The sequence below is a fragment of the Phyllostomus discolor genome, chromosome 12 (genome assembly GCF_004126475.2).
Source record: "Phyllostomus discolor isolate MPI-MPIP mPhyDis1 chromosome 12, mPhyDis1.pri.v3, whole genome shotgun sequence".
In the NCBI taxonomy this organism is placed as follows: domain Eukaryota; kingdom Metazoa; phylum Chordata; class Mammalia; order Chiroptera; family Phyllostomidae; genus Phyllostomus; species Phyllostomus discolor.
The window spans coordinates 33,849,842-33,875,000 of record NC_040914.2 but is presented as its reverse complement, the minus strand read 5'-3'; the positions used below and the strand labels follow the sequence as shown (position 1 = coordinate 33,875,000).

Here is a 25,159-nt window from a genome sequence, read left to right as displayed (position 1 = left end):
GTGAGAAGGCTGCCTGGCTGGATTTCAGTCCCCAGAGCAGGAGGGCAGGGACACGGCTGGTTGTCCACCCCAGGCTGCTCGGACGGATGGTCCCCAGCCCCTGCCCTTGTATCGAGTCCCCGGCTCCGGGAGAGAGCAGGCTCCACGGGCTGCTGTCGCTGAGATGCCATGACATGTGGGCAGAGGGCTGCAGCCTTAGTGCCCCCCACAACCAGGCACCCCAAAGGGAAGGAAACATCAAGAGGCTAGAGGGAGCTCATGCTCACAGCGCGCTGGGGCCTCCGTGCACCCGCAGCGCTGTCCTGGGTGGCACCAGGCTTTCTCCCGGGCGTTCTGGTGTGTGTGTGTGTTGGGGGGGGGGGTGGTTACTCAGAATGAACCGATGGAAGTCTTTGAGGCCTGGGGGCGGGGGCGGGAGGCAGCAGGTATGACCCTGCTTGAGAGTATGGGGTGGGGTGACGGGGTGGGGGGCACAGCCCTGCACACCCAGCCCAAGGCCAAGGACTTTAATTCCTCCGAGGGAAGGCCCGGGAGCCAGCCAGGCCACACTGCAGGCCGCGGCTGTCCTCGGGCACCTGTCATTTCTGGGGGCTCCTCGGTGTCGGAACTCATGCTCTCCTGCGGTCAGCTGAGACGTCATCCAGGGTCGACAACTTGGGCCTCAGCTTCAAAACGTATAAACCAGCCCTGGCCGGGCAGCTCAGCTGGTTAGAGCATCGTCCTGATACGCCAAGGTCGCAGGTTCGATCCCCGGTCAGGGCACTTACGAGAATCCACCAGTGAATGCATCAATTAGTAGAACAACAAAGCAGAGATGTTGCTCTCTCAGTTTCTCTCTCTTCTCCCCACCTTCCCCCCCTCTCTAAAAATCAATAAAACAAAAATTTTAAAAAAAGGTTCAACCCAAAGGCCGCCCTCTGGCCACACCCGTTCCAGCACTGGGGCGTTCCAGCTGAGTCTGCAGAGACGAGCTCCTGGCCCCCTGAGCTGTTGGCCATGCCGGCACCATGGCACCCCCTCTCTGCCGGGAACGCCCCTGGCCTGCCTGGGGCCCCTCAGGGAGACGCTGGGCTCGCTGCACCAGCTTCTGCTCTCTAGGTGCCTGCTCCAAGCCAGACATGAGATATTTAGTTGGGACAACCCTGACATTGGGCAGCCTGAGGTGCCAGGGCCCGGTGAGTGGGCAGGGCCATGGCCGCGTGCCACATCCAGAGCCCGGCTGAGTCCCAGGGGCCCTCCCTGCCGACGCCTGTGATGTGGTGTGACGAGGTCTGAGGAACACGGGGCGGGGGGACAGTGAGTGGAGCTCGGGGCGACAGGCATGTGTGGGGCGGGGCGCACCCCCCGAGTGTCTAGAAGGCGCCTGGCCATGGCCCACAGCCCTGCCCTGTGTCCCCGAGTTGGATTGACCACCCAGAGGCCGGAGTTCCCGTGTCCCTGATCCCAGGGAGGCCCCATGCTCCCCGACACCACCCCCGAGGGGCTGGGGCGGCACTCACCCCCCGCTCGTGCCGCTGTTCTTGCTGAAGTGCGTGCGCGGCTCGCTGGAGGCCAGCTTCAGCAGCTCCGTCCACTCCCGCTCCCACTCCTCCTCCGTGTACACCAGCCCTGACTGGCACAGGGGGCGCGGGGTCAGGCTCGGGGCCCCGCACCCTCCCCGGCTGAGTCAGCCTCCCGGCTTGGTGCGAGCCCCCCGGCGGGACCCAGGCCGGGCACGCCCGTTAGTGGCCTGTCCGCCGTTTGCTATGGGTGATATGTTCCTGAGCCCTCCATCTCTGATTTCCATGCTGTTGGCCGTGCACCCAGCACTGAGGGTCATCCCCAGGGGCGCCCCATACAACACCGGGCCTGGGCCAACCACTGGGAAATCTGCAGGACTCCCATCAGATGGCCGGCAGGTCCTCCTTCCAGCCACAGCCGAGTGCCCATGTTCACGTGGCCAGGACGACCAGGAGTCTCTGACTGAGTGCACATGGGGCTGGGGCTGTGGGCTGGGTGGCGCCCCCCTGTGGCTGCACCTGACCTTCACGCCACCGCCCAGAGGGACCTGACATGGGTGACCTTTGCGGGTGAAGGTGGTGGGTTTTCATAAGCCATGCGTCCTGTGGACGCATGGTCGCTGGGCGCTGGGGTCTGAGCTCCTTTGCCAGACCTCCCAGGTGGACTCGGCCTTGGGGCGGGGCTCCATCCAGACTCCCTGGGGCCCCCAGTTGCGCCTGGTGGGGGTCCCCCCCGCCTGGGCGTGCAGGCAGGTACCCACCTCCTTGTTCTGCTGCGTCTGCTGCCACCTCCACCGCCGCTTCAGGGCCTCCCTCTCGGCCCCCGTCCTCATCATGGTGTAGAGAGCTTTCCGCAACACCAGGTCCCGGTCGTGGAAGCCCCACATCCCTGCGGGGGGGGGGGGGGGGGGGGGCAGGGCAGAAGAGACGGGACTGAGGGTGAGGGGCGCATGGGAGGTGACTCAGGCCCCCGCGCCTTTTGGGCGGACCTCCCAAGTCTGCCCACCCACAGCTGACTCCTCGGCCCCCCGCAGTTCTCGCGCCCAGCCCCCAGCAGCCCTCGGCCCTTGTCCTGATGTTCCCTGTCCTGGAGAGCAGGGTGATGAAGCAGCACGTCCCCTTCTCAGCGAAACAAAAGCGAGTGACATCGGGTGAGGCCTCTCCCGGACCCTTGACCAGACACTCTCGGTCCCTCAGGTTTACTTTGAGGGACTTAACGTCCACCGTGCAAGTGTCGGGTTAGGGACCGAGGTAGCCTGTGGGGACAGGTGGGTGACATGGCTCGTGTAGGACGCCGAGTTAGGTTCATAGTCAGACCTCGGCTTCCTCTGGGGCCAGCCTGCAGCCCCGGCCTGGCGGAGCCTCCCAAGGAGCAGAGCGGACACCCTGCACGCGGCGTGGGCCTGGGAGGCAGCCTGCTCCCCAGGCGGGGAGGGTGATGGGGACAGGTCAGACAAGGTCACACCGCAGCAGCGTGTGGCCCCCGGGCTGCTGCTGGGGACAGGGCCTGCGCACGCTGTGGCTGCTGAAGGACAAAGGCATCGGCCCACCCACCCACCTGGGACTCGGCAGCGAGGCCGAGGGTGGACACAGAGGGGACGTTTCTGTTTATGTTCTTTCCCCGGGTTTTGTGCGGGACAAAGGGAAACGGGCCCCCTAGCAGGAGGATGTGAATACATTAGGATGAAATACCACATGTTTTTGAAGAATGAGAATATGGGAAAGGCACAATAGAATTTTAAGGGGAAAATGTGGTTCCAAGCTGTGAACACAGAGTGATTGTAATTCCACTGGAAAGATGGAAAAAAGACTATTAGGCGGTAGAGCAACATGGTAACGGTGGCCGTTGCCGAGCGGTGGGGGTGTTGATTTTTGCATTTTGTTTGCTGTTCCCACGATGAGTGTGGAATCCCTTTACAACGGCAGCAGGCAGATAGAGGTGGGTTGGTTCTGAGTGGGAACTGAGCAGGTAGGTGGTGCCTTAGCCTCCCCAGAGCACCGCCCCCCGGAAGCCCAGGGGATGTGGGCTGCTCCCCCGGTCCTGGCGCCCCTGCTCCCCTGAGACTCCCACAGCCCCTCCAGACCCCGAGTGTCCCCTCTGAGTCTTCTCAGGTGTCATTGCAGCCTCCTCCTGCTGAACAGGCCTGTCTACAGGTGATGGGAGGTTCTGGGGCCCGTGGTTACCTGGGCAGGTGAGTCTGACCAACAAGGACGCTCTTCCTGTCTGAGGGCCCCTGTCCTCAGAGAGAGAGATGCTGCACTTCAGGACTGCTGGGTACAACCAGCCCTGACGCCAGCATCCCTGGCACAGCCAGCACTGCCTGTCAACACTGATTGGCCCTTGTACATGTACGGCTGGGCCTGCAAGGGATCCCTGAGCTTCTGGCCGGGGTGTCATTGTGTGCGCCTGCTGGTGTGGCTCTTGGAGACCAGGAAGCTCACACCTCTGCCAGAAGAGGCCGCCGACCTCTCCCCTGTGTATTCTGACGGTGTGGATTATCCTGCAGCGCCTTTGTCTGTCTGTCTGTCAGTGCAAGTGCATCGACTGCAGTTGGTATAGTGGCCCCAAACCTATCCAATTTCGTGTGCTGCTCCCCAGACTTCCTGTGTGAGCCTGACTGAGCTCAGCCCTGTCTCCGTGTGCCCTGTGAATTCCTGCCAATGTGGCCTCCCTGCCTGGACTGCCCTTGTTTATACTCTTCCAAGTTCTTCAAGTCTCAGTAAAAAAAAAAAACCCAAAACAAAAAAGTCACCTCCTCCAGGAAGTCCCCTTGGATTTCTCTAGATCACCATTGCTATTCCCCATCCCTGCAGCCCCACCCAGGCCTCCTTCTATTGTGATAGGCTTTTTCTCATGTGTTTTCTATGCCCACCCCTCCCCCAAGCCTGCCGGTGCTTGACAAGGAGAGCTGGGATTGCTGGGAACTCTTCCAGATGATAGTGAAGCGTGTGGCTCTACTCAGTATGTGTCTGTCCTTTCCTGACACCCAGAGCAGGCCTGGGGCACAACCACCCTCCATCTATGCCGCCGTGGAGCTTACCCAGTGAGGCAGCATGGAGAAGGCAGTTTCCGTCCCCCGTCGTGGCCAGAGGAAGGAGCCGCTTGCAGCTCGTGCACACGGCAGACCACCAGTTCAGGCGACCTGGAACGGAAGGTCACTTCAGGACAGTCCCTCGGCGGGCAGGGCCGCCGTGGGTTTGCGAAGTCAGCACAGGCATCAGCGGGCGGCTTTCTGGGGGGCGTTTGGGAACCTCAGGGGGCAGGCAGAGCATTACGGCTACGTTTTCTTAAATAACATGTAGACTTTCTTTTCTTTCCGAGAAACCAGATGGTCATATCCTCCCATTGATTAGCAAGAGGGTCAAACAACTCAACCCCAAAGCCTTCTCTCTCTGGAGCTGGGGACGTACTTTATACAAAATGTAAAATTTCTCGTGTGTCATTGCCTTCCACACAGTTCCCCCTCCTGAGAGTTATTTTTTCCTTGAATCACCCTTCTTTGTTGATGCACATACACCTTTGAAAGTATGGTTTGCGTTTGATTTCATACACCCAGCCGTTACAGCTACTTAGGTGGAGTCGGGATAAATCTCGTTCACACGTCTTGGGACGGCCCTTTCTGGTAAGATGGACATAGTTTCCCCTGTTCTCTCAACTCGGCGCAACTAAACATCTCGGGCAGTGTGTATAAAAGGGTACAGGAGCCCTGGCTGGCGTAGCTCAGTGGATTGAGCGTGGGCTGCGAACCAAAGCATCGCAGGTTCGATTCCCAGTCAGGGCACATGCCTGGGTTGCAGGTCAGGTCCCCAGTGGGGACCATGTGAGAGGCAACCACACATTGATTCTCTCTCTCTCTCTTTCTCCCTCCCTTCCCCTCTCTAAAAATAAATAAATAAAATCTTTAAAAAAAAAGGGTGCAGGAGACTGAGCAGTGGGGAGAAGTCAGCCTGGGCGGGAACCTCGGGGCCTGAGCAGTTTGTGGGTGGCGTGCTCCCTGGAGTTTCTTTTCTTTCTTTCTTTCTTCTTCTTCTAAAATATTTTATTTATTTATTTTTAGAGAGAGGGCAAGGGAGGGAGAAAGAGAGGGAGAGAAATACCAATCAACGGCTTCTTGGTGCCCAACCCCAGGCCCTGGCCCGAAACCCAGGCATGTGCTCTGACCGGGAATTGAACCAGTGACTTTTTGCTTTGCCGGACGATGCTACAACCCACTGAGCCACACGGGTCAGGGCTGGAGTTTCTCTTTGCTGCACAAATCTCAGGCCAGATACTGTAGAAGCTAGAAACTCCCAAATGCCCATGAGGGCAGACAAACAGAACTCCACGAAAAGGGGCAGCGTAGCCAGGCAGTAACGGCTTAGATGGAACCTGCTTGATTCTGGCCAAACAGCACAGAAAAGCTGGAACCCTATCGCCACTCCTGCAAAGGCCGAGTGGGGACCAGAGACTTCTGTCCTTGCCAGGCTGCAGGGAGTCCCTCCTGGCCCGGGCCCCCTCTGCCAGGCGGTATCAGAGGGGCTGAGGGCAGAGCCAGGCCTAGCAACCGAGAGTGCACCGCAGGGGTCTGAGGGTGATGAGGCCACGCCCCCCGCCCCGCCCAGCAGTGCCAATCATTCTACAACCTTTGTCCACAGGCGGAGTGGGAAACCCGTCATTCCGCCTCCGTCTGGCAGGTACGGGTCAGTGCCCCCACTCCCTGCACCTAACAGCCAGCTGTCAGACAAAGCGTACCAAAATGTAAGATTTAAGTTGGATCCAGAGCCTTATAATGTAACACCAAGCAAATGTCACCCCTCTGTCATAGTCGCTTCGGCTGGTTCCTTTCAATGTAAAAAAATCCCCCAAAACTAGAGAGCACATTGAAATTCCCTTTCAGTGCCCCCTGCCCACAGGGACACCCTCAGGAGTTTATAGCTTTCCCTTCATGTAACGTGGACACAGAGGGATCGTTTCTACTATTCAATGCTGAAGGACTGGGGTTGTGCACAGGGCTTATTCCTCCGCCTCAGTCTCCACACTGACCCCGTGTGAGTTCCTGCTCTCTCCTGTTCCTCCCAGGAAACAACAAAAAAGGCCCCGAGAACGTGTGATGTGGGACATCGGAACCGGGGATCCCTTTCCCCTCCACATATAGTTTAGACTCTCAAAAACTACCCCCTGAGAGAGAGGGTTAGAAAAAATTGTCATACTGGCAAAGAAATCGAGAGGGAAACTGGACTCTTCTAGACAGAGCTCAGCAGAGGAATAGAAACAAAACCAAATTCTACCAGAGCCCTGACCAGTGTGGCTCAGTGGGTTGAGTGCCAGCCTTCGAACCACAGGGTTGCAGGTTCGATTCCCAGTCAGGGCACATGCCTGGGTTGCTGGCCAGGTCCCCAGTAGGGGGTGCATGAGAGCCAACCACACATTGATGTTTCTCTCCCTCTCTTTCTCTTTCCCTGCCCCTCTTTCTAAAAATAAAATAAATACAATCTTAAAAAAAATTGAGACAGTAAAATCAGGAAGACTCACCCAAGGGAACTGTAAAAGATGAACTTCAAACAGAAGGAGGGTCTGATGTATGGGAAGAAATGAGGAGAAACAAAACTGGTAAATGTATGTGTTCATACATCTGTATGAACATCATCTGTGTTAAATAGTAATAATGTCTGACTTGATCGAAAGTACAGAGCTAAAATAAATGACAACATAAATCAGGAGGGAAAGGCGAGCGAAATTAAATAGATGAGGGTCCCTGTATTGTCTGGGGGTAGGCTCAGGTATTAAGTTGAAATGTGCTTCATATGCATTTTCTATTTTCGGGGGGAACCTCTCAGAAATGGAAAGAGTGTATAACTTTCAAACCAGTAGAAAAAGTGATTTAAAAATACCCACTGGACTTAACAGCAGGCTTGTAAGGGGAGAAATCCCCTGTGTCAAAGAGAGCCCAACAGGGGTTACACTGAGAAAAGAAATGCATTTGTTAAAAGACAAAAGTTGGAAAAAAAACTAAAAAGAGGAAGCACTTGTGATCTTGCTCCCCAGCACATGCCATCAGCTCGGCTCAAACAAACTGTCGTAAAAATGTAAAAACAGAAGTGGTTGCAGCCCAGGAGAGGAGCCCCGCGCGGGGTTAAAACTCAGTGGCGCGGCCAAATGCCACCTTTCCTCTGCAAGGGATGGCGCACACCTAGTGAGTCTCTCTAGGCCTGTGAGTTAGTGCCGTTTTAACCAGCGCATCTTCCCCAAGCATTTCTTTCTCTCATTCAGATTTCTTGAGGGGAATTTATCATTTCCGAAGTCTCAGTCCAGCCTACACACGCAGCCGCGGTTGGAAGGTAACTGTATAATGATCACAACACCTGATGATATGGCGGGGGTAGGGCGGGGTCGGGGTCGGGGGCAGGGTCCACAAGGCTCAGTGGCCTGAGTTGGCTGTGGAGCACCCTGGGGCTGTGATTGGGTGCCCACCCTGGGAGGACAGCCCAGCACCCTGAGGCCTCCGAGAGCCTGAATGGCCCAGGGCCATTCTGACATCTGTAGCCGAGCCCAGAATGGAATGCCCGAGGTGAGGCATTCCTCATGGGAGCAAGCAGCGTGGCAGGGGACACAGTTCAGAGCTCCAGGGCCTGTCTTTGGGAAGGTGGTCGTTCCAGCTCCCTGCCCAACGAGGCCCCTGAGAAGCTGGGAAAAGACGTGGAAACTGGTGCTGAGAATATTTAGACGACAAGCAGAAACCTGAGCTCCCGCCAAGGAGAAGATGAGAAATGAGACGGACCCGAAGGGAGGCTGGCGGGCTCCTGGGGAGGAGCTCTTAGTCACCCCGCCTTTTCTTCTGATTCGCATGTGATCATGGGGCCGGGAGCTCGAGCTTTGGTAACATATGGTTGCCACATGGTTTAAAATAAGGTGCCATTCTGCCTGTCACCCACTCAGGCTCTTGGAGGGAAGAGGAAATAAAACACGACCATTCCCTGTGAGAAAGACACGTGACTTCTTTCCCTGAAGGTGACCCTCTTGGAGAGACCCCACCCACCCAGGGCCATGGGCCCCCCTCCTCTGGGCACCCCCGTGCCTTGTGTGTGTCTCTGCATGTCCCCTGCCTCCACCACAGGATTGTGACCCTTGGCTTGACTGCTCACTGCTGCTGTGTCAGGGTGGGGGTGGGGAGCCTGCTGGGAGGCCCCATGAGGAGCTCATGGCTGCCAGGGAGTCACCCCACACTGCCCAGGCTGCTCCGGAACCCCAGACTCATGCATACCATGGGCCGGCAACTTTATAACAGTCTCTAGGCCCCAGACTCTGCCTGCCCTTCTGGCCTCTCCACCGCCCCCACGCCTGCCCCTGGCACAGGGCTCTGTGTGCATGGGGACATTCTTGGGGTCGTGCCCCTCCCACCCTGGCCCCTCCCAGCAGCACTTGGGTCTACCTGGGTTATCTAGCTACCTCCGGTCACTCCCACTGCTCCCCCACAGCCCTGGCCTTTTGCCCCTTTTTGAAGCCCCAGAGTGGCAATGTCCCCACGGGGCCAGTTCCAGGCGTGACTGTCCTTTGCTGGTGTCCTTCCACCTTGCCTGTTCCTCTGCTGACTGCCCCCTCACGGGGGTCCCCTCATCTCCCTAGTTTTCTTCCCTGGCAGGGCTGGTAGGGAAGGACTGGTCTGCCCACCAAGGTCAAGAGCATAGCACCACGAGATCCCCCTCTCTGGTCTCCAGAGGCAGCAGCGGGAGTGCCGGGCAATTCCAGCTGTGCCTGCGCCCCACCCCCCACAGGGCAGCACTCGCTGGCTGCAGGCCTCACACCCCCTCTCTCCCTGGGCTCAGCCAGAGGCTCCCCCTCTGCTCCCCACATACACTGACAGCCCCCCGCCACCGAGGCTGACTTGGGGGACCCCCCAGGGGATGCACGGTCTTCCTCGTGTGTGTCTGAGACGCCCCCACCCCCTGCCACGTGATGTTGTCAGGATTTATAATGCGAACAACTCCGAGAGAGAGAGACGGGTGTGCTGTGTGTCTCAGGGCGAACCGCCCTCTGTTTTAGACGTCGGTTTTGCACAAATTATTTTACCCAAAGGAGAACAGTTGGGCTTGCTCCCTGTACCCCTTCCTTGTCAGGATGTTGGGGGAGGAGGAGGAGAGCGGAGGCTGGGGAGGGCAAGAGACTGTTAGCTACACGGGTGGGCCACTGAGCGCTCAGCCCCACCAGGCTGGCCCCCATCTTCCCACCTTCGCAGACGGGAGACTGAACCTCGGGAAGTCACATGACCTGTGCGCGTGCGCAGGACGCGCAGTAGGTCCCCATTCTTCTCAAAGTCCTTGGTCTGTGTGTGCTGAGCTCCCCTGGCGGCTGGAAAAGCCAGGAGGAGCAGCATCACAGAGTTTTCTATGGGTGGGTGTGGCAGGGTACGGGAACAGCGAAAATTCAGGAGACCTCAGCACCCCTATGTCCAGAGCGGCCAGCGCTGGGCTGGTGCAGAGCCTGCCTCCAAAGCAGGCGGCTGGTCCCAGCACCCAGAGTCCCTCTGGGAAGTCTCGCTGGGTCCCTGAGCCTCGGGGGCCTGGGGCCCGGGGCAGCCGCCACTCACCCGCCTGCTCCAAAGCCACCATGGTGGCCTGCTCGATCAGGTCCCGCTCGATGAAGCTCCGGAAGTCCTCGCTGTACACGCTCAGGTCGGGCAGCTGGAAGGTGTAGATGGGCATCTCCAGGGGGAACTGCTCGCTGCTGCACTCGCCCGCCACGTGGGACCGGGCCAGGGAGACGATGGCGGAGCTGGCGTGCGAGATGCCACGCGACAGGCGCTTCTCTGCGGGGGGGGGGGGGGGGGGGGGGAGACAGAGGTTCAGGCACAGCTGGGCTAAGGGGGCTGGGCGGACAGACGGAAGGACAACGGTCACTCCCAACAGTTCAGGGGGGTCACCCGGGGCAGCAGGAGGCAGATGGACTTGACTGTGTAAATACTGAGAATCTTAAATTACTGCAGATGCTGTGATGATACATTTACAGGGCCCCAGCGATGTGAATAGTCTTAATAAGAGAATTAGCGAGAGAGGTATTAATAAGAAAATTTGTGTAATGGCTAGATAAAAGATGAAGATGCACAAAATGAGTTACTCTTCTCGAGGCTGAAAGTCTAAATGGAATCTGCGTAAACAGAGAGGTGCACGTGGCGTTCTGACACAGGAACACAGTATTACAATATGCAAATTATTCTAAAATAAAATAAAAACCCGATCCAATGGCAATTGGAATTCTAACTCTGAGGCTTATATGGCGGAATAAGTACCCCAAAATAGTGAAAGATTTTTGGGAAAGAATCTTTTCCAAGGGAGTTGGCCTAAGCTGAGAGAAATACTATAGGAAACTGCTTCAGTTAAGCAGAACAAGACGGGCAGCTACACAGACGGGCAGAGTCCAGGGACAGATCCAGATGCATTTGGGAATTTGTTGTCCCACTTATTTACACGTTCATGGGTTGATTCTTGTGTGTGTCCTAACTGGAGATTGAACCCGCAGCCTTGGGGTATGCGTGTGATGCTCTAACCAGCTGAGCTACCCGGCCAGGGCTCTATTTGGCAATTTAACATATAGCCAAGTTGGCATTTTCACTCAATGGGAAAAGCAATCTTTAGTGCTAGAGTAACTCACTCTTGATCCAGAAGAGGCAAACCTAGACCCTGAGCAACTACTTATAAAAATTTCAGATCAGTTAAAAGACCTAAGGACAAAACTGAAACACAAATACAGGAAAATATGCCAGTGATTCTGTAGCCCAGGAGACCAGCTAAGGCACGAGCAGACGCCCACCAGCCCCGATGCACAGAGGTGCAAACATTTTGTGCAGCAGAGTAGTCTGCGAATAAGGTTGTAAGGCCCACCACACAGTGGGACGACACACACACAGACACACACACACACACAATACATCATGAACTACAGGCTGAATTGTGTTGTGTATACAACAGAATGAAGTTTGCAGTCAGAGAAAGACAAATACCATATGATCTCACTTAATTGTGGAATCTAATGAACCAAAGAAACGAACCAGCAAAACGGCACCAGAGGCATGGACACAGGGAGCAGACTGACAGCGGTCAGAGGGGAGGGGGAGGGGAGACTGCCTGACAGAAAGGGAAGGGAGTAGCCTAAGAACGTGTATGTATGACCCATGGACATGGACGTGGTGTGGAGATGGCCCAAGGGAGTTGGGGGTTGCTGAGTGGAGGGGGGCAAAGGGAGAAAAATTGGGACAACTGTAATAGCCTAAACAATAAAACATAATTTAAATAAAAAATAGCTCTGAATTGTGTAACTCAGTGGATTGAGCGCCAGCCTGAGAACCAAAGGGTCACAGGTTCGATTCCCAGTCAGGGCACATGCCTGGGTCACTAGCCAGGTCCCCAGTAGGGGGCGCAGGAGAGGCAAACACACATTGATGTTTCACTTTCCCTCTTTCTCTCTACTTTCCCTTCTCTTTAAAGATAAATAAATAAAATCTTTACAAGAATAGAAGGAAGCTTGAATGCTACAAATTGATCAGAAAAAGGCAAATGCATCTGTAGAAAAACAAGCCACGTGTGTGACCAAGCGCGCAGCAGAAGGGGAAACCCAAGTGGCTAGTGAGCAGAGGACAAGTGGACGTTGAAACAAGCAGCATAAAACCATCGCGAGGGCAAGAAGGAAGAACAACACCCCGTTTCACACGTGGCGAGCAGAACTGTGTTTGGGAAGTCATTCCTTAAATTATTAGATGAAAAATCCCCGTGCCGGCAGAGCAAACCCCGTTGGGAACGCCGCTCTGTGGAGGTGAAAGCCCTGGCTGGCCAGACTACGGCAGGAAAGTTTATTTTAGCCTTGCTTGCAGAGTCAAAAAACATGCAACCACTACAAAAGCCAAGAAAAAAGACAGAATAACCATTCCTAAAGGAGTGGTTTAAAAGTCACTGTATGCACAGATGGGAATGAAAAAAATACCATAAAAATGAATAAAAAGAAATAAAAATTATGGCACACTGTGGAGTCAACTACTCGGAGAACAGGTGCATGATTCTTTCTTTGGTCAGAGAAAGGGGCTATTTGCAAAGTGCAGTGAGCGTCTGCTTCCGCGGTGGTGTCGGAGTTCTGCACGCACGGAGAGAGGCGCAGGGGAAGGCGGCCGGGGCCGATCGCTGGTCGGGGCTCTCGTGAGACCGGGGCGGGGGTGGTGGGAAGATGGAAATGATTTGCTTTCCACATCTTTGCATTGTGTCCTTTGTCACAATGGGCCGATCTTACTTGTGGAATGCAGAGAAGAATGGAGCCTGTGAGCAAAGGGGACAGTAAATGCCAGTGCTGAACAGATGGGGAGACCGAATGGCTTGGGGAAGAACTGAAGGAACTCGAGACCATGGGCCTGGGAAACCCAGGGTTCACAGAGGAAGGCCGGCCTGTCATCCCCCAGGCCGACTCTCCTGCTTTTCCGAGGACGCGTCAGCTTAGCGTGAGGAGTGACGAGCCGGACTTGCCGGCCACCGGGAGGCCACTGTTCGTGTCCCCAGCCCCCCCGTAGAATGCGGCATGCTGGCCCAGGGGACCCTGCGACCGTACCTTGGGCGATGTCGTCCTGTCTCTGCAGGCAGGGCCGCTCCACCTTGTGCCCGGGCTGCGCTGGCTCTCGCTCCGGCTGCTTGGGGCACCTGCCCTCGTTGAACACATGCGGCAGGTTGGCTGTGTGCACCTGTCGCAGCTGCTCATAGTCACTCAGAGCGGCTGTCAGGTCCCAGTTTTTGCCTGCGGACAAGGAGTGACGAGAGAGGACAGCGTTAAGGCACGTGAGACAGCCTCGCTGTAGAACATAAGTGTGCAAAGGAGGGTTTCTCGTCAGCATTTGACCGATGAACTTTCCAACACTAGGTCTCTGTTTTCAGAGGGATGCAGTGACTTCACACATAACCTCTAAGCATTGAATTTCACCACCACGGCAGTTGTGCACCCGAAATGTGTGGTTATATCCAGGCTATAACCCATAGCCTTCAGGTTAACACACACACACACACACCCATACGTGACATTCCTAATTATCATGCCCCTTTCAGAAATCAAGCTGTTGAGCTTCCTCTGGGGAGGACCAAAAAGGGAAGTCACAAAGTGAATAAAAAGAATTCCCTAATTTTGCTCAGAGCCTTTTTTTTTTTTTTTTAGCTCCATATGGGAAAACCAGACACTCGGGAGGGACTCGGTGCCACGGCCTCGGTTGGAGGCGGACTTCAGGGCTCCGGCCCCGCACTGGGTGAGGGGCCCGCAGGAGCGCCCAGCAGGGGCCTGGGACCCAGCATTGCAGCAGAGTGTTCGCAGCACCACGGAAGCTACTGTGAGGCTGGATCTCCTGACTCCTCTCGGGAGCGACCAGGCACCCCACCCTGCCCCTGAGTGAATCAGGCCTCACACCAGCCTGTTTGGAAGACAAAGAATTCAACCCCTTGCTTGAATCTGAAAGAGCGAAAGAAATCGTAGCCTGTCCCGGTGATGTCCCCTTCGAATGGCAGGGAAAAACCGTGCTGACTAATGAGAGGCGGAACTGCTTGCTGCAGAGAGCAGGGTGAGGCTTTGAAGGGGTGAGGTATACCCGAACAGCTTCCTTTGGTCTATCCCTTTCTTTCTGCCTTTTTCTAGGGCAGACTTGAATCTGTCGATCATGATAGTTGCATGGCAGCATGGCATCATTTACAATGTAACCACATTTTTTTCCTCCATGGTCAGGAGCAAAGACACCACAGAAGCGTTTTGGTACCGTCTCGGGGAATAAGAGAAGCACATTAAAGCGTCAGGTCGTCCAGCACAAAGGCTGCAGGGCTGTGGGGCACTCTGCCTCCACCCCTGCTCCCCTGGGGGCAGACCGGGGTCCACCGGCTCGGTCATCGCCTCTCTGTGTCCTGCTGCCCCGCCTCTTCAGCCAGGGCCTTCATCTGCCCAGGCTCCCCTCTGGTCCCTTGCCGCTGTGCGGTCCTTCCCGTCATTGTATGCAAACACATACACTTTGTATATAAACGCTGAGTTTAAAGCATGGAACGTTTCCTTTCGAATTCAGTAAACTACTTAAAACACTCATAAAAAGCCTAAAAACCAGCACGGAGAGGGCCCTCATACCTCTCACCTCCCTTCTGGGATCATTGCGATTTTTGGTTACGCTTAGAAAGGTCATGAGGACAAAATTTCATTCTTTGAAACGCTGGCTTTTAGCAAAATCCTGACCCAGGTAACTGTGGCAACCGACAGGGCCCACCGTACACGTGTCAGCGGGGTCTCCTGCTGGTGAAAGCGGAGGGTGGGTTCCCGGCTGTGTAGTGCCGAGTAAGGACACTCCACCCCGGCTCCCACGGAAAGAAAGCATCTGCCCCACCCAGCCTGAACGCAGGGGGCAGCTCCTGGGACCGAGAAAAATAACCGTGAGCAGGCACTGGGGGAGCAAGACCACGATTCCAAGTGCCACAGAACTGGTGGCAAGGATCGCTTTTCCTTTCCCGTCTCCCTGACCGTGCACAGACACGAGCGTCTGCTCCGGGAGAAGCTGCCAGGCTCGGTGTCCAGAGAGAGTGTCGAGTGGCCGCATCTATCTTTTATCTGTTAAGCATTTTTTTTTCCAGTTCTCTAGGGTCCCAGACCTCCAGCAGTTCTGTGGAGGCAGGAAATTAAAACCGAGAGGCAGGGGAACTTTGATCCCCCTGCAGAGGGGCTGTGGTCCCCGGGGGTGAGCCACGCTGCTGCTTCTCTCTCTCCAGGTCCGGGCTGCTCGGCTCCAGCTGGGCGTGGCCAGGTTGGACGGTGCAGCGGCCCGGGGTCAACGCAGCCACTGCAGGCTGAGGGCTGCATCTCCGAGACCCGGAGCTACTGAGGGGGCTTCGTAGAGACAGGAGTTTGGGAACCCAACCCCTTAACATTGTTCATGGACTCGGGCTGCTCATGGGTGGCTCGGACCCTGAACAGATAGTAGAGGCTTGGAGGAGTGAATGATGGGACTGACCACCGCGCAGGCCCCAGCCCAGCCACTGGGTGGTGCTCATGGGAGGCCCCCGCCTGGGAACCACAGACCACAGAGGTTTCGGGGAACATGGAGCTTGGGGTCTGAACCCAACAGGGGCAGTTACTGTCTAGAGCAAAAATAACAGTCTTTGCCGGAAGATTTAAATAGCCACCAGTCTCAAAACATCATATTCAAAGTGTTTCGGATACAATCCAAATTCCCTCGGCATCCAAAAACCAGAGGAATCTTCACAGCAATGCTGGGATGAAAGTGATAGTGGGATTATCTGACGAAGACTTAACTTAAAGCAGTTACTCTAAATCTTTCCCAACATGTACGAGAGAACACTCTTGACAAATATAGAAAGTCTCAGCAGAGAAACAGAAGAGATGAAGAAGAAGCATGTGGAAATGTTAGAAATGAAAAAAAAATTCAAGAACCAGAGTAAAAAACTCAGTGGGTGGGGTCAACGACAGAACAGAGAGGACAAAGGGAGGAGTCCCTACGTTTATAAATAGATCAGTAGAGATTACCCAGTCTGAGCAACACACAGAGAGGAGAGTGAAGAAGAAGGTGAACAGTGTGTAGGAACCTGTAAGACAGTACCAACCTGTGGAAGGCATGTCATCTGAGTCCCAGAAGGAGGAGAAAAAATTTAAATAAATAGTGGCTGAAGGCAGGTTTATTATTAGAAAGCAATCAATGTAATTTTTGTATTAGCAGTTTAAAGAAGAAAAAATACTTGATTATATCAATTGAGGTAGAAAGTGCATTTGACAAACTTCATATGTATTTGTGATAAATCTCTCAATAAACCAGGAACAGAAGGAAATTTTCTCTTCCTTAGAAAGGGCACCTACAAAAACCTACGGCTCATGTCCTACACAGCGGTGAGAAACCAGATACCTCCCCCAGGTCAGGAAAAAGGCAGAGACGTTCACTTTCACTGTCCCAGTCAATCTCTTAGTGAAGTCCTAGCCAATGCAATAAGTCAAGAAAAATAAAAGCCATACATATTAAAAAAGGAGAACTAAAACTCCCCATATCCACAGAAAACATGATTGTCTGTGTGGAAAATCCCAGGAAATGCACACACATGCATGCATGTGGTTATATATGCACACGGCCCCCACACAACAAATAAATGATCGAGTTTAGCGAGATGTCGGGGTACATGGGCAACACAGAAAAATCATGAATTACATTTCTCTGTACTAGCAATGAACAAGTAGAAACTAAAATTTAAAAATAATGCTATTTATAATAGCTCAAAAAATCCCAGAGCTATGAATCCAACACACCGTGTATAGGATCTACATGCAAAAAACTATAAACTGCTTGAGAAGGAACTCACAAAAGCCCTTAAGAAATGGAAAGTATGGCTGTACTGACTTCACAGACAAGAAAACAAAACACGGCTATGATTTATTTGTAAATTTAACATATTTTCAATCTAAATCTCAACACACAATTTTACAGATACAGGTAAGCTGATCCTCAAGTTTATACAGAAAGGCACAGGAAACAGAACAGTTGAAAAAGAAGAGCGTTGGGAGAATCACACTAACTGGTTTTAAGACACACCACAAAGCTACAGTCATGAAGATGGTGTAGTACCAGCAAAGCAATGAGCATACGGACCAATGGAACGGAACCCACATCAAGAACTGGATCCCCACAGATACATACTCGGTTGGTTTCTGACCAATGAACAAAGGCCCTTGAAAGAAGGAGCAATAATATATTCAACAAATGGTGCTGATGGGACATATAGATGGAAGGGGAGGGCAGAGCAGGTTTAAAGTTGTCCGCATGGAAAAATAATACAATAATGAGACAATAATAACACAAGAATGAACTCTGTGTCTCATGAACTCACAACTCTGGCCCCGCCCTACATGTATTAACATGAACCTTGACCCGAATCTTACCTGTTCTAACAAAATCACCTCAAAGTCGGCCAGAGATCTAAGTGTAAGACACCAAAGTACAAAGCTTTTAAAGAGACCACGTGGGACGAAATCTTCACGACCTGAGTTGTACAAAGGTTCTTAGCCTGGACCCCCAAAGCACGATCCTAGAGGGGATGTTGCCTGATTCATGGATCTCGGTAAGACCAATTTGATTTTCCAGTTTATGGGAATGAACTTTGGTTTTTTAACCCCCTGGAAGGTGGGCGAGGCTCGAGATACAGGAAAAAAAAAAACAGGTTAAGAGAAGTAAAATAATTTGCTCTGTGTCTCAGAGCAGGTGCATATTGGAGTCCGGACCAGACCCCACCCTTAACCGCCAACGCATTCCGAACCCGCGTGCCCACATGCACTGAGAATGAGAAGGGCCGGGGATGCTGTTGGGGAAGCACCACGCAGTGGGATGCTTAGGACGTGAGGACCTGACTTTGATTCCCATGCCTCACCGGCAGTCTCTAAGCACCTGCTTAGCCCCGAGTTTGTTTGAAATTCTGGGAGGTTCAGGGAAATGTGATGACTGTGCTATTCTCGCTGCTGTTTTCTCAGAATCCTGGGTGGCTCCTGATTTTCAGTGGGGTTGAACAGCTACCTCCACGGTCCACACACAAGCACGATGATTCAGACTTTTCCTCAGAGAATGAAGGAATCGTTGTGACTTAAAATGCTTGGCCGAGGAGTAAATCATTCCACGAATGACAGTTTATAGGTCTGAAGTGAAGAGCAATCATGAAACATTTTTTTTTCTTTTTATGCATTTCATTGTCCTGAGAAGTTGTAACTGGCTCTTCTCAGCGCCTCTCTTTGCCATTAAAAAAAAAACCATTTCAAAACTACATAAAATAAATCCATTTAAGAGATGGGGACAGGAATTAAACTTTGATCTTTAGTCCATTGTGATTATAGCTGAGTAATCTACATACAGATGTGCACATTTTCATGTAGCAAATGATATTGACTCCAAAAGCTCAAGGATGAATAATTTTGCCTTACTTGTGAATTATTATTACCTTCTCTTTGTGAATTATTACCTTCTTTTTCTTGTGAATTATTGCCTTCTTTTTCACTGGTTACTGGGTTTTTCCCCCCAACCAAAAACTTCGGCCTAAAGTATTTTCGTCTCAGTTAAGATAGAGGTGAGCAACATAAGTTTCCAAAAAAGTGTTTCTGGAATGTTCTAATTTCTGCTCCACTGAATACATTTTCTCTAAAAAAGTCATCACTGCTCAGTTTTGACTCCTTATCTCTCCATGCTAACACAAAGCACAGCCGGGTTAGTGCCTTCTGCCCTTTTCCTGCAGAGAGCTGAGGGATCCCAACATGAAGTCAAGAATAACAAAAATAATGTCATCCCCCATGACTTCCTTTACTTTTTGAAGAGCCCAAGTGCCACCCTGTTGTCAGGTGACAGGAATCGTATCCTTTGTCACTGGGGTGGCTCCGAGGAGGGCGGCGTGGGGACGAGGGGGACGCTTACCTTCCAGCAGGTCTCTGGCCAGACCAGGTTCTGCCCCCGTGGACCGAACAAAGTCGGACAGGACCGCGTCCATATCAAGAGTCATATGACCATGTAGAAGGGCCGCCCAACACTCGGCCGAGGTGGGGTTGGGGAGCAGGCTAGAAACCATCCATCTGCAGGGAGGACCAGAGAGGCAGAGGTCACGGTGCGCCCGGGGTGGGGGCGGGACCTGGCAGAGACCCAGGGGCGGGAGAGGCCCCTTTGGCTTGCTGTGACATGCTTTTGAGCTGGTTTGGGACAACTGCCTGATTCTCCCTGTGAGACACCAAGGGCTAGAAGTCAAAGTCAAACATTCGTCTGCAGCGCTGTGACCAAGTCCAGCACATCTGACCCGACATTCTGTCGATTCCAATGGTGGCCCATGGAAAAGGTGGACCAGATTTTCTTAAAAAATCAACATCTGAGCACATTTGGAGCGGTTTGTTATGGGCCACGGGGTTTCTAACCCTCTCCTGGCTGCATAGGCATGGACCTCGGCTACAGAGTACGTGCGCTGCCCGCTCTGCCCCAGTTCACTTTCATCGGTGAGCCCGCCCACAGCTCCTAGGGAAGGCTCGCCGTCTGTCAGCCCCGAGTCGGCTGAAATGCCGCACTGCCACGGACCAGGATGCCCTGTCTGCCATCTCTCCGAGAATTGTCCTAGTCACAGCCCAACCATCTGACAAGACTCACAAGGATGCCCCATGTCCCGGGCCGGACAATCCCGGCTGGAAAGATATGACAGGCATCCTGCCGTCAGGTCACAGGCTGTCCAGCCGATGGCCAGGGAGGAGAACCCAGCGCAGGGTGGGGAGGGTGACCCACCGGTGACCTAGCACTTGGCTGGCCACTGGTGGACATCGGTCATGGCTGAGAAAGTGCAAATGTGTCCCTGTGTTTGCAGAGGTAAGGGCGCAGATTGGTGGCATCTGCTTTTGTAACCGAAGTCATACTGGACACAGCCACGCCCCCTTATTTACATATTGCTTCTCACCTTTGCATGCAGCTGAGCGGAGCAGTTAGAACAGATGCCATGAGGCCCAGAGATCCCCAAATGTTTACCATCTGGACCTTTACAGAGCGTGCAGAGCCCAGTCCAGATGACAGACAGCTTACACTGGTGCGAAGTAACTATGTAGTTAATTTAGGTGCTGCAGGGGGGATTTAAATCCATCCTATTCACGAGGGTCCTGCCCTTTTCTTTCGAGATAACCCTTGGGCTGTCGCTCCTGCTTCAGAGCCAGGATGCTGGTGTCATCGCAGCCCAGAGCTGCCACTCTGATGAGCTGAGACATGCTAGCTAACCTCTCAGAGCCCATCTGTGCCTGGGTGAGACAGGGAGGGCAGGTGTTGGGGACAGGAACCAGCTGGGGAGGTCGGTGACCTGCGAGATGTTCATTGTTCATGCACCGTCCTGCACCAGGTTCCTACTTGGGGGTCATGGCTGCTCAGGGTGGCTAGAAAATAAGAATGTTACTGGCCCTGGCTGGTGTGGCTCAGTGGATTGAGCACTGGACTGTGAACCAAAGGGTGGCCGGTTTGATTCCCAGTCAGGGCACATGCCTGGGTTGCAGGCCAGGTGCCCAGTAGGAGGCACTCAAGAGGCAACCACACACTGATGTTTCTCTCCCTCTCTCCCTCCCTTTCCCTCTCTAAAAATAAATACATAAAATCTTTAAAAAAAAAAGAATGTTGCTGGACCTGATGTTAGAGGCACCAACTAGGAGACTGCCTTCTTCCTTCTCTCCACGCACCAGGGTGTCTGCCAGGAGCCTCTCCTTGGGTCACGTCCACCTGGGGGCACATCAGAGAATGAAAACGCGTTATTCTCCGCACCCCTGGACAGAGGCCGAAGGCTTGGCTTCTCGTGACAGGAGGCTACACGGGGGCAGAGCCCACCGCCCCCGGCACACGGCTGCCCACAGACCCCTGCCCCCCAGCCGGCCACCAGCTCCTTCCTCCAGGGGGCTCTGTGAGGTGGGCAGGGTGTTTCAACTGTCCTCATTTTAGCAAACATATTTCAGCGAGTGTCTCTGTCACAGTACAGAGCTGTGGCCCTCGCCACTGAGCTGTACCACGAAACGCCATGCCAACACGTGTGTAAAACCTGTGGTAACATATACCCAACATGCAATGTGCCGTTTTAACTTTTTTCGGTGCACAATACAGTGGCACCAAGTGCATGCAGACTGCTGTACAGCCATCCCCGCCATCCGTTCCCAGAACTTTCTCAGCCTCCCAAAGCGAATCGCCATCCCCACTCAGCACGGTCTCCCATCCCTCCCCTGCCCCTGCCCCCTCCCCCCCCGCACCCACCCTCCTGCCCTCTGGGTCTGGGCCAGACAGCTCTGGCAGCCTCTTAGGAGGGGAGCACATCACATTTGTCCCTTCGTGACTGGCTTTTCCAGCTCTGCACAGAGTCTTCACGCCTCCTCTGGGTGGTGCAGTGCCTGCCAGGGCTTCTTTTCTTTTCAAGGCTTATCTGGCTCTGCTCGCGTTGCTACAACACAACCCCACAGACTGGAAGCTTCTTGCCCACGGCAGTGGGGCTGAAAGTCTGAGGTGGAGGGGCCGAGGACTCGGGTCCGGGGAGGGCCCGCTCCTGGCGTGTGACAGCTGACTCCCTGCCGTGTCCTCAGGTGATGGAGCCCCAGGCTTCGGGAAGTCACTTGACCCCTTTCACTCTACTTCCTCACCTACACGTGGGGACTATACCCTGTCTTTCTTAGAATTTTGTTAAACTTAGCTAAAGCCAAATAAAAATATAATCTACTATCTATCATCTAGTCCATTTTTATCTCCCCCTTTCTAGTTCTACTACCTGCATCTCTGCCTGCTCACCTTCCTGCTTGCCTGCCTACCTGCCCGCCTATCTTTCTTTCTGGTCTGTCTGGCTGTCCATCCATCTGATTGTATGTTTGTCTAGCTCACTATTGGTATTAATATCTGCTTTTCTCACTGTCATTCTCCGTCCCTTTTCCCTGTTTTGTGTCTGTGTCTGTCTGTCTTGTTTTCTGTCTGTCTTGCTATTGTCTGTGTGTATATCAATCTTTCAACCTCTTTGTCTGTCAGAGTAGCTACCTGGCGATCTGCCTTTGTCTGTCCATCCATCCATCCCTCCACCCATCCATCTGTATCTATTCTCCTCCTTCCTTGCTCCTTCTATCTGTGTGTCTGTGTCTCTCTCACGTCGCAGTCCATCTTTCTGTCCATCTAATTTTTACCTACCGGCCCACCTGTCTCTCTGCCTCTACCCTGACACATTGATTGACAAAGAATAGAGCCTCAATAAATGATCATTTATCTCTCCTCTCCCAGTCATGTTCCTTCCTTCCTTCCTTCCTTCCTTCCTGTTTCCAGAATCCACGGCTGCTCCTGTGTTGCAGGCCAGGGACGCCACCCCAGGGAGCCGTGGCCTCTGCCTTGGGCGGACCTGGGGGCTGGAGCCTTGACACATGGCGGTGAACAGGCTGCGTTGCACAACCGTATCATCTGTTCTGTCGTCCACTTACGTTCAGATGAGGCGACTTCCCAGAGGCTTGGGGCTGTCAGGCGTCCCGGCCTGCACCACTGTGCCCCTGCTGGACGTGGCCCATGGTCGCCCGGTGGAAGGTGTGAGACGCCGGCCCGAGAATTCTGGAAAAGGCCACCAGAACGAAAGAGAAGGTTCACATTTTCTTGAAAGTGACAACTTAATAGCTCCATTTGAAGAGTTCATTTTTTTATACTTTAGCTCTAAACATTAACCTTGGAAATTCCTAAATGATTTTAACTATTTAATAGCGACTTATGATGGTCTTGAGAGTGGATCCCAAACCCCAGAATCTCCTTCCCTAATGCATGACCCCACCCTCTCCTGTAATTTTGAACAGACACAGGCGTCAGGGGTGGCGGGTGGGGGGCTCGGTTAGGATCAGCGGGAAAAGTCTCATCAGTGTCACTGAGGGAGGCGATGGCGGGGAGAGAATGTGCTAGCTGCTGGGTGCAGGTGGCTGGAACCCTGACTCTGACCGCCTGCCACACACCCCGCTGGGGCCGCCCATGTGGGGTCTCAGAGTCCGGGCCACTCCTCATCTCAGCCGTGGCACCCAGAGCACCCACCTGGACCTGCCATGGTTGCAGGGAACAGAGTCCAGGGCGATGGCGTGCCTTGGTCCCCGTGGGGTGTGCTGTGCTCCACCGTGGGGAGCCGGAGGGCACTGGGGGCCGCCCCGCTGTCCAGGACAGTGCCCCTCCGTGTCCCAGTGGGGAGCGCCCTGGAGCATCAGGAACAGCGTCCTGACTCCCGAGGTCCCTCCCCTGCCGGCCATGTGGGGCTTGAGCTAGCAGGGCCGAGCGCCTGGCTAACAGGAGGAAGTCCGGTCACACGCGTGCACGCTGCGCAGACCGCACACACCCCGTGGGGGCACTGGGCTGCTCCCCTGCATGACCACACCTGAGGTTCCCGCCTGCACCTGTGGCACACACCTGTCGGCCCTGTGCCCTGAGGCTGCAACGGTAGAGCCTGTCCCACCCTCCAAAGTGGCTGAGGGCTGCAGACCTCCAGCCGACACCTCCCTCCCAGACAGATGAACCACAGCCTCCCTGAGCACAGCCGGGTGCGGTGGGGGCAGGGCGGGGGGCAGGGGCCTGCAACGTTCCAAAGTGAGTGGGATCGCGCTCTCTGGTTGGAGGTCAGGCTCTCTCATCAGCGCACAGTATCTCGCTCTTCTGTACCCCTTCCCACCTTGAACTGGACTCTGTCTGCCACATGTGTTGTCTCTTCCCTTTCTTTTTACTACTGCTTGTCACGGTTGTGGCTATACCTTTGTTTTATGTTTTGTTTTTTAAAAATATTTTATTCCATTTTTAGAGAGAGGGGAAGGGAAGGAGAGAGGGCAAGAAACATCAATGTGTGGTTTCCCCTTGCACGCCCCCTACTGGGGACCTGGCCCACAACCCAGACATGTGCCCTGACTGGGAATCAAACCTGTGACCCTTTGCTTCATAGGCCTGAGCTCAATCCAGTGAGCTACCCAGCCAGGTCTATGCCTTTATGTTTTCACCTTTTTGGGGTCATTTTATTTCAGCTGTGTCTTGTTTAGTACCTTATATATAAAATAAGGAATGCCCCATACCCTGTCCAGGTGAGGTTGTCCAGAAAACATAACCAGGGTGAAGATTCACTGAATGAGCTCTGTACACTGATCACCTACATACCTGCCACCACTTAAAAAAATCTACAAACAGTTGATGTGGATGAGAACGAACTGCCCATGGTCAAATAAAACTACAAAACTGCCATAAAAAGAATGCATGTGCTTATAGAAAAGACCCAAAGGAAATACGCTAAGGGACAGCCAGGTAGCCAAATGGCTAATCTTGTCTCTTGTCATCCTGGGGTTGCCGCCTCACTGAAGAGGGCCTCCCTGGGTGGTCTTTGAAACTTACTCTGATATTTGTATAATCTGATTCCTGCCCCCCCACATTCAGATTTAACACCCACCTGGAACCAACTCATTTATATGCCATATTGCTGGCATCTAGTTTTAGTTTATTTCAATGGTATTGATTAAGACAAGATACTTACTAAAGATCCCACGCTTTCTCGTTCAGTTAAAATACATCCACCAGTCAAGCTGTTTGTGAAATCTCCATTTTCTTTCAGCGAATTTTATTTGATTTTTCATTTTGGTGCCAAGGCTATGGACTCTCTTGTCTATATACCTTTGGTCTTACTAGTCTTTTTCAAGCATTTCTTGCTGATGTTTGTGAATCTGGGCTCAGTGAAAACAAGAACCCAGGAAACTGTACGTACTGTACGTGCAGGCATCCTTGGCAATATCTCAGGGTCGGTGCCAGACCACAGAAATAAGGTAAATAGCACAATACAGAGAGTCATACCATTTTTTTTGTTTTGTTTTACAGTGTATGTAAGAGTTCTGTTTATGCCATGCTAGAGTCCACTAAATGTGCAGTAGAATCATGTCTGCAAATGTGCATACCTTCCTTAAAATCACTTGGTTGCTAAACCATGCTAGCCATCACCTGGGCCGTCAGCAAGTCGCAGCCTTTTTGCCAGTGGAGGGTCCTGCCTGGACGCTGATGAAACAGTCTCTGCAAAGCTCGGTAAGGCCAAGGGCAGCGCAATGAACCCTGCCTGCACGTACCTAACTCCAAGAGGATGGATGTCCTTCAGTTTAGTTTCCCCACCAGGGAAATTAGTATACTGCTCCGTTA

General features: G+C 53.5%; 1 protein-coding gene across 2 annotated transcripts in view; it reads right to left on the bottom strand.

Annotated features, from left to right (window-relative positions):
- Positions 1-22,579, bottom strand: part of OTUD7A (OTU deubiquitinase 7A) — a 32,549-nt gene extending 9,970 nt beyond the window's left edge. The window contains exons 1-8 of one of the 2 annotated variants that reach the window (XM_036012927.1): positions 22,453-22,579; positions 20,642-20,734; positions 18,920-19,074; positions 13,063-13,245; positions 10,064-10,282; positions 4,541-4,642; positions 2,261-2,388; positions 1,500-1,612 (exon numbers count right to left, since the gene is read on the bottom strand). In XM_036012927.1, the coding sequence (XP_035868820.1) occupies positions 1,500-1,612; positions 2,261-2,388; positions 4,541-4,642; positions 10,064-10,282; positions 13,063-13,245; positions 18,920-19,070 (896 nt within the window). In that variant the 5' untranslated portion in view covers positions 19,071-19,074; positions 20,642-20,734; positions 22,453-22,579. Of the gene's footprint in view, positions 1-1,499; positions 1,613-2,260; positions 2,389-4,540; positions 4,643-10,063; positions 10,283-13,062; positions 13,246-18,919; positions 19,075-20,641; positions 20,735-22,452 lie in introns of those variants that run through there. The other variant, XM_036012928.1, reaches the window with a different exon arrangement.
- Between the last annotated feature and the right edge of the window lie 2,580 nt (positions 22,580-25,159).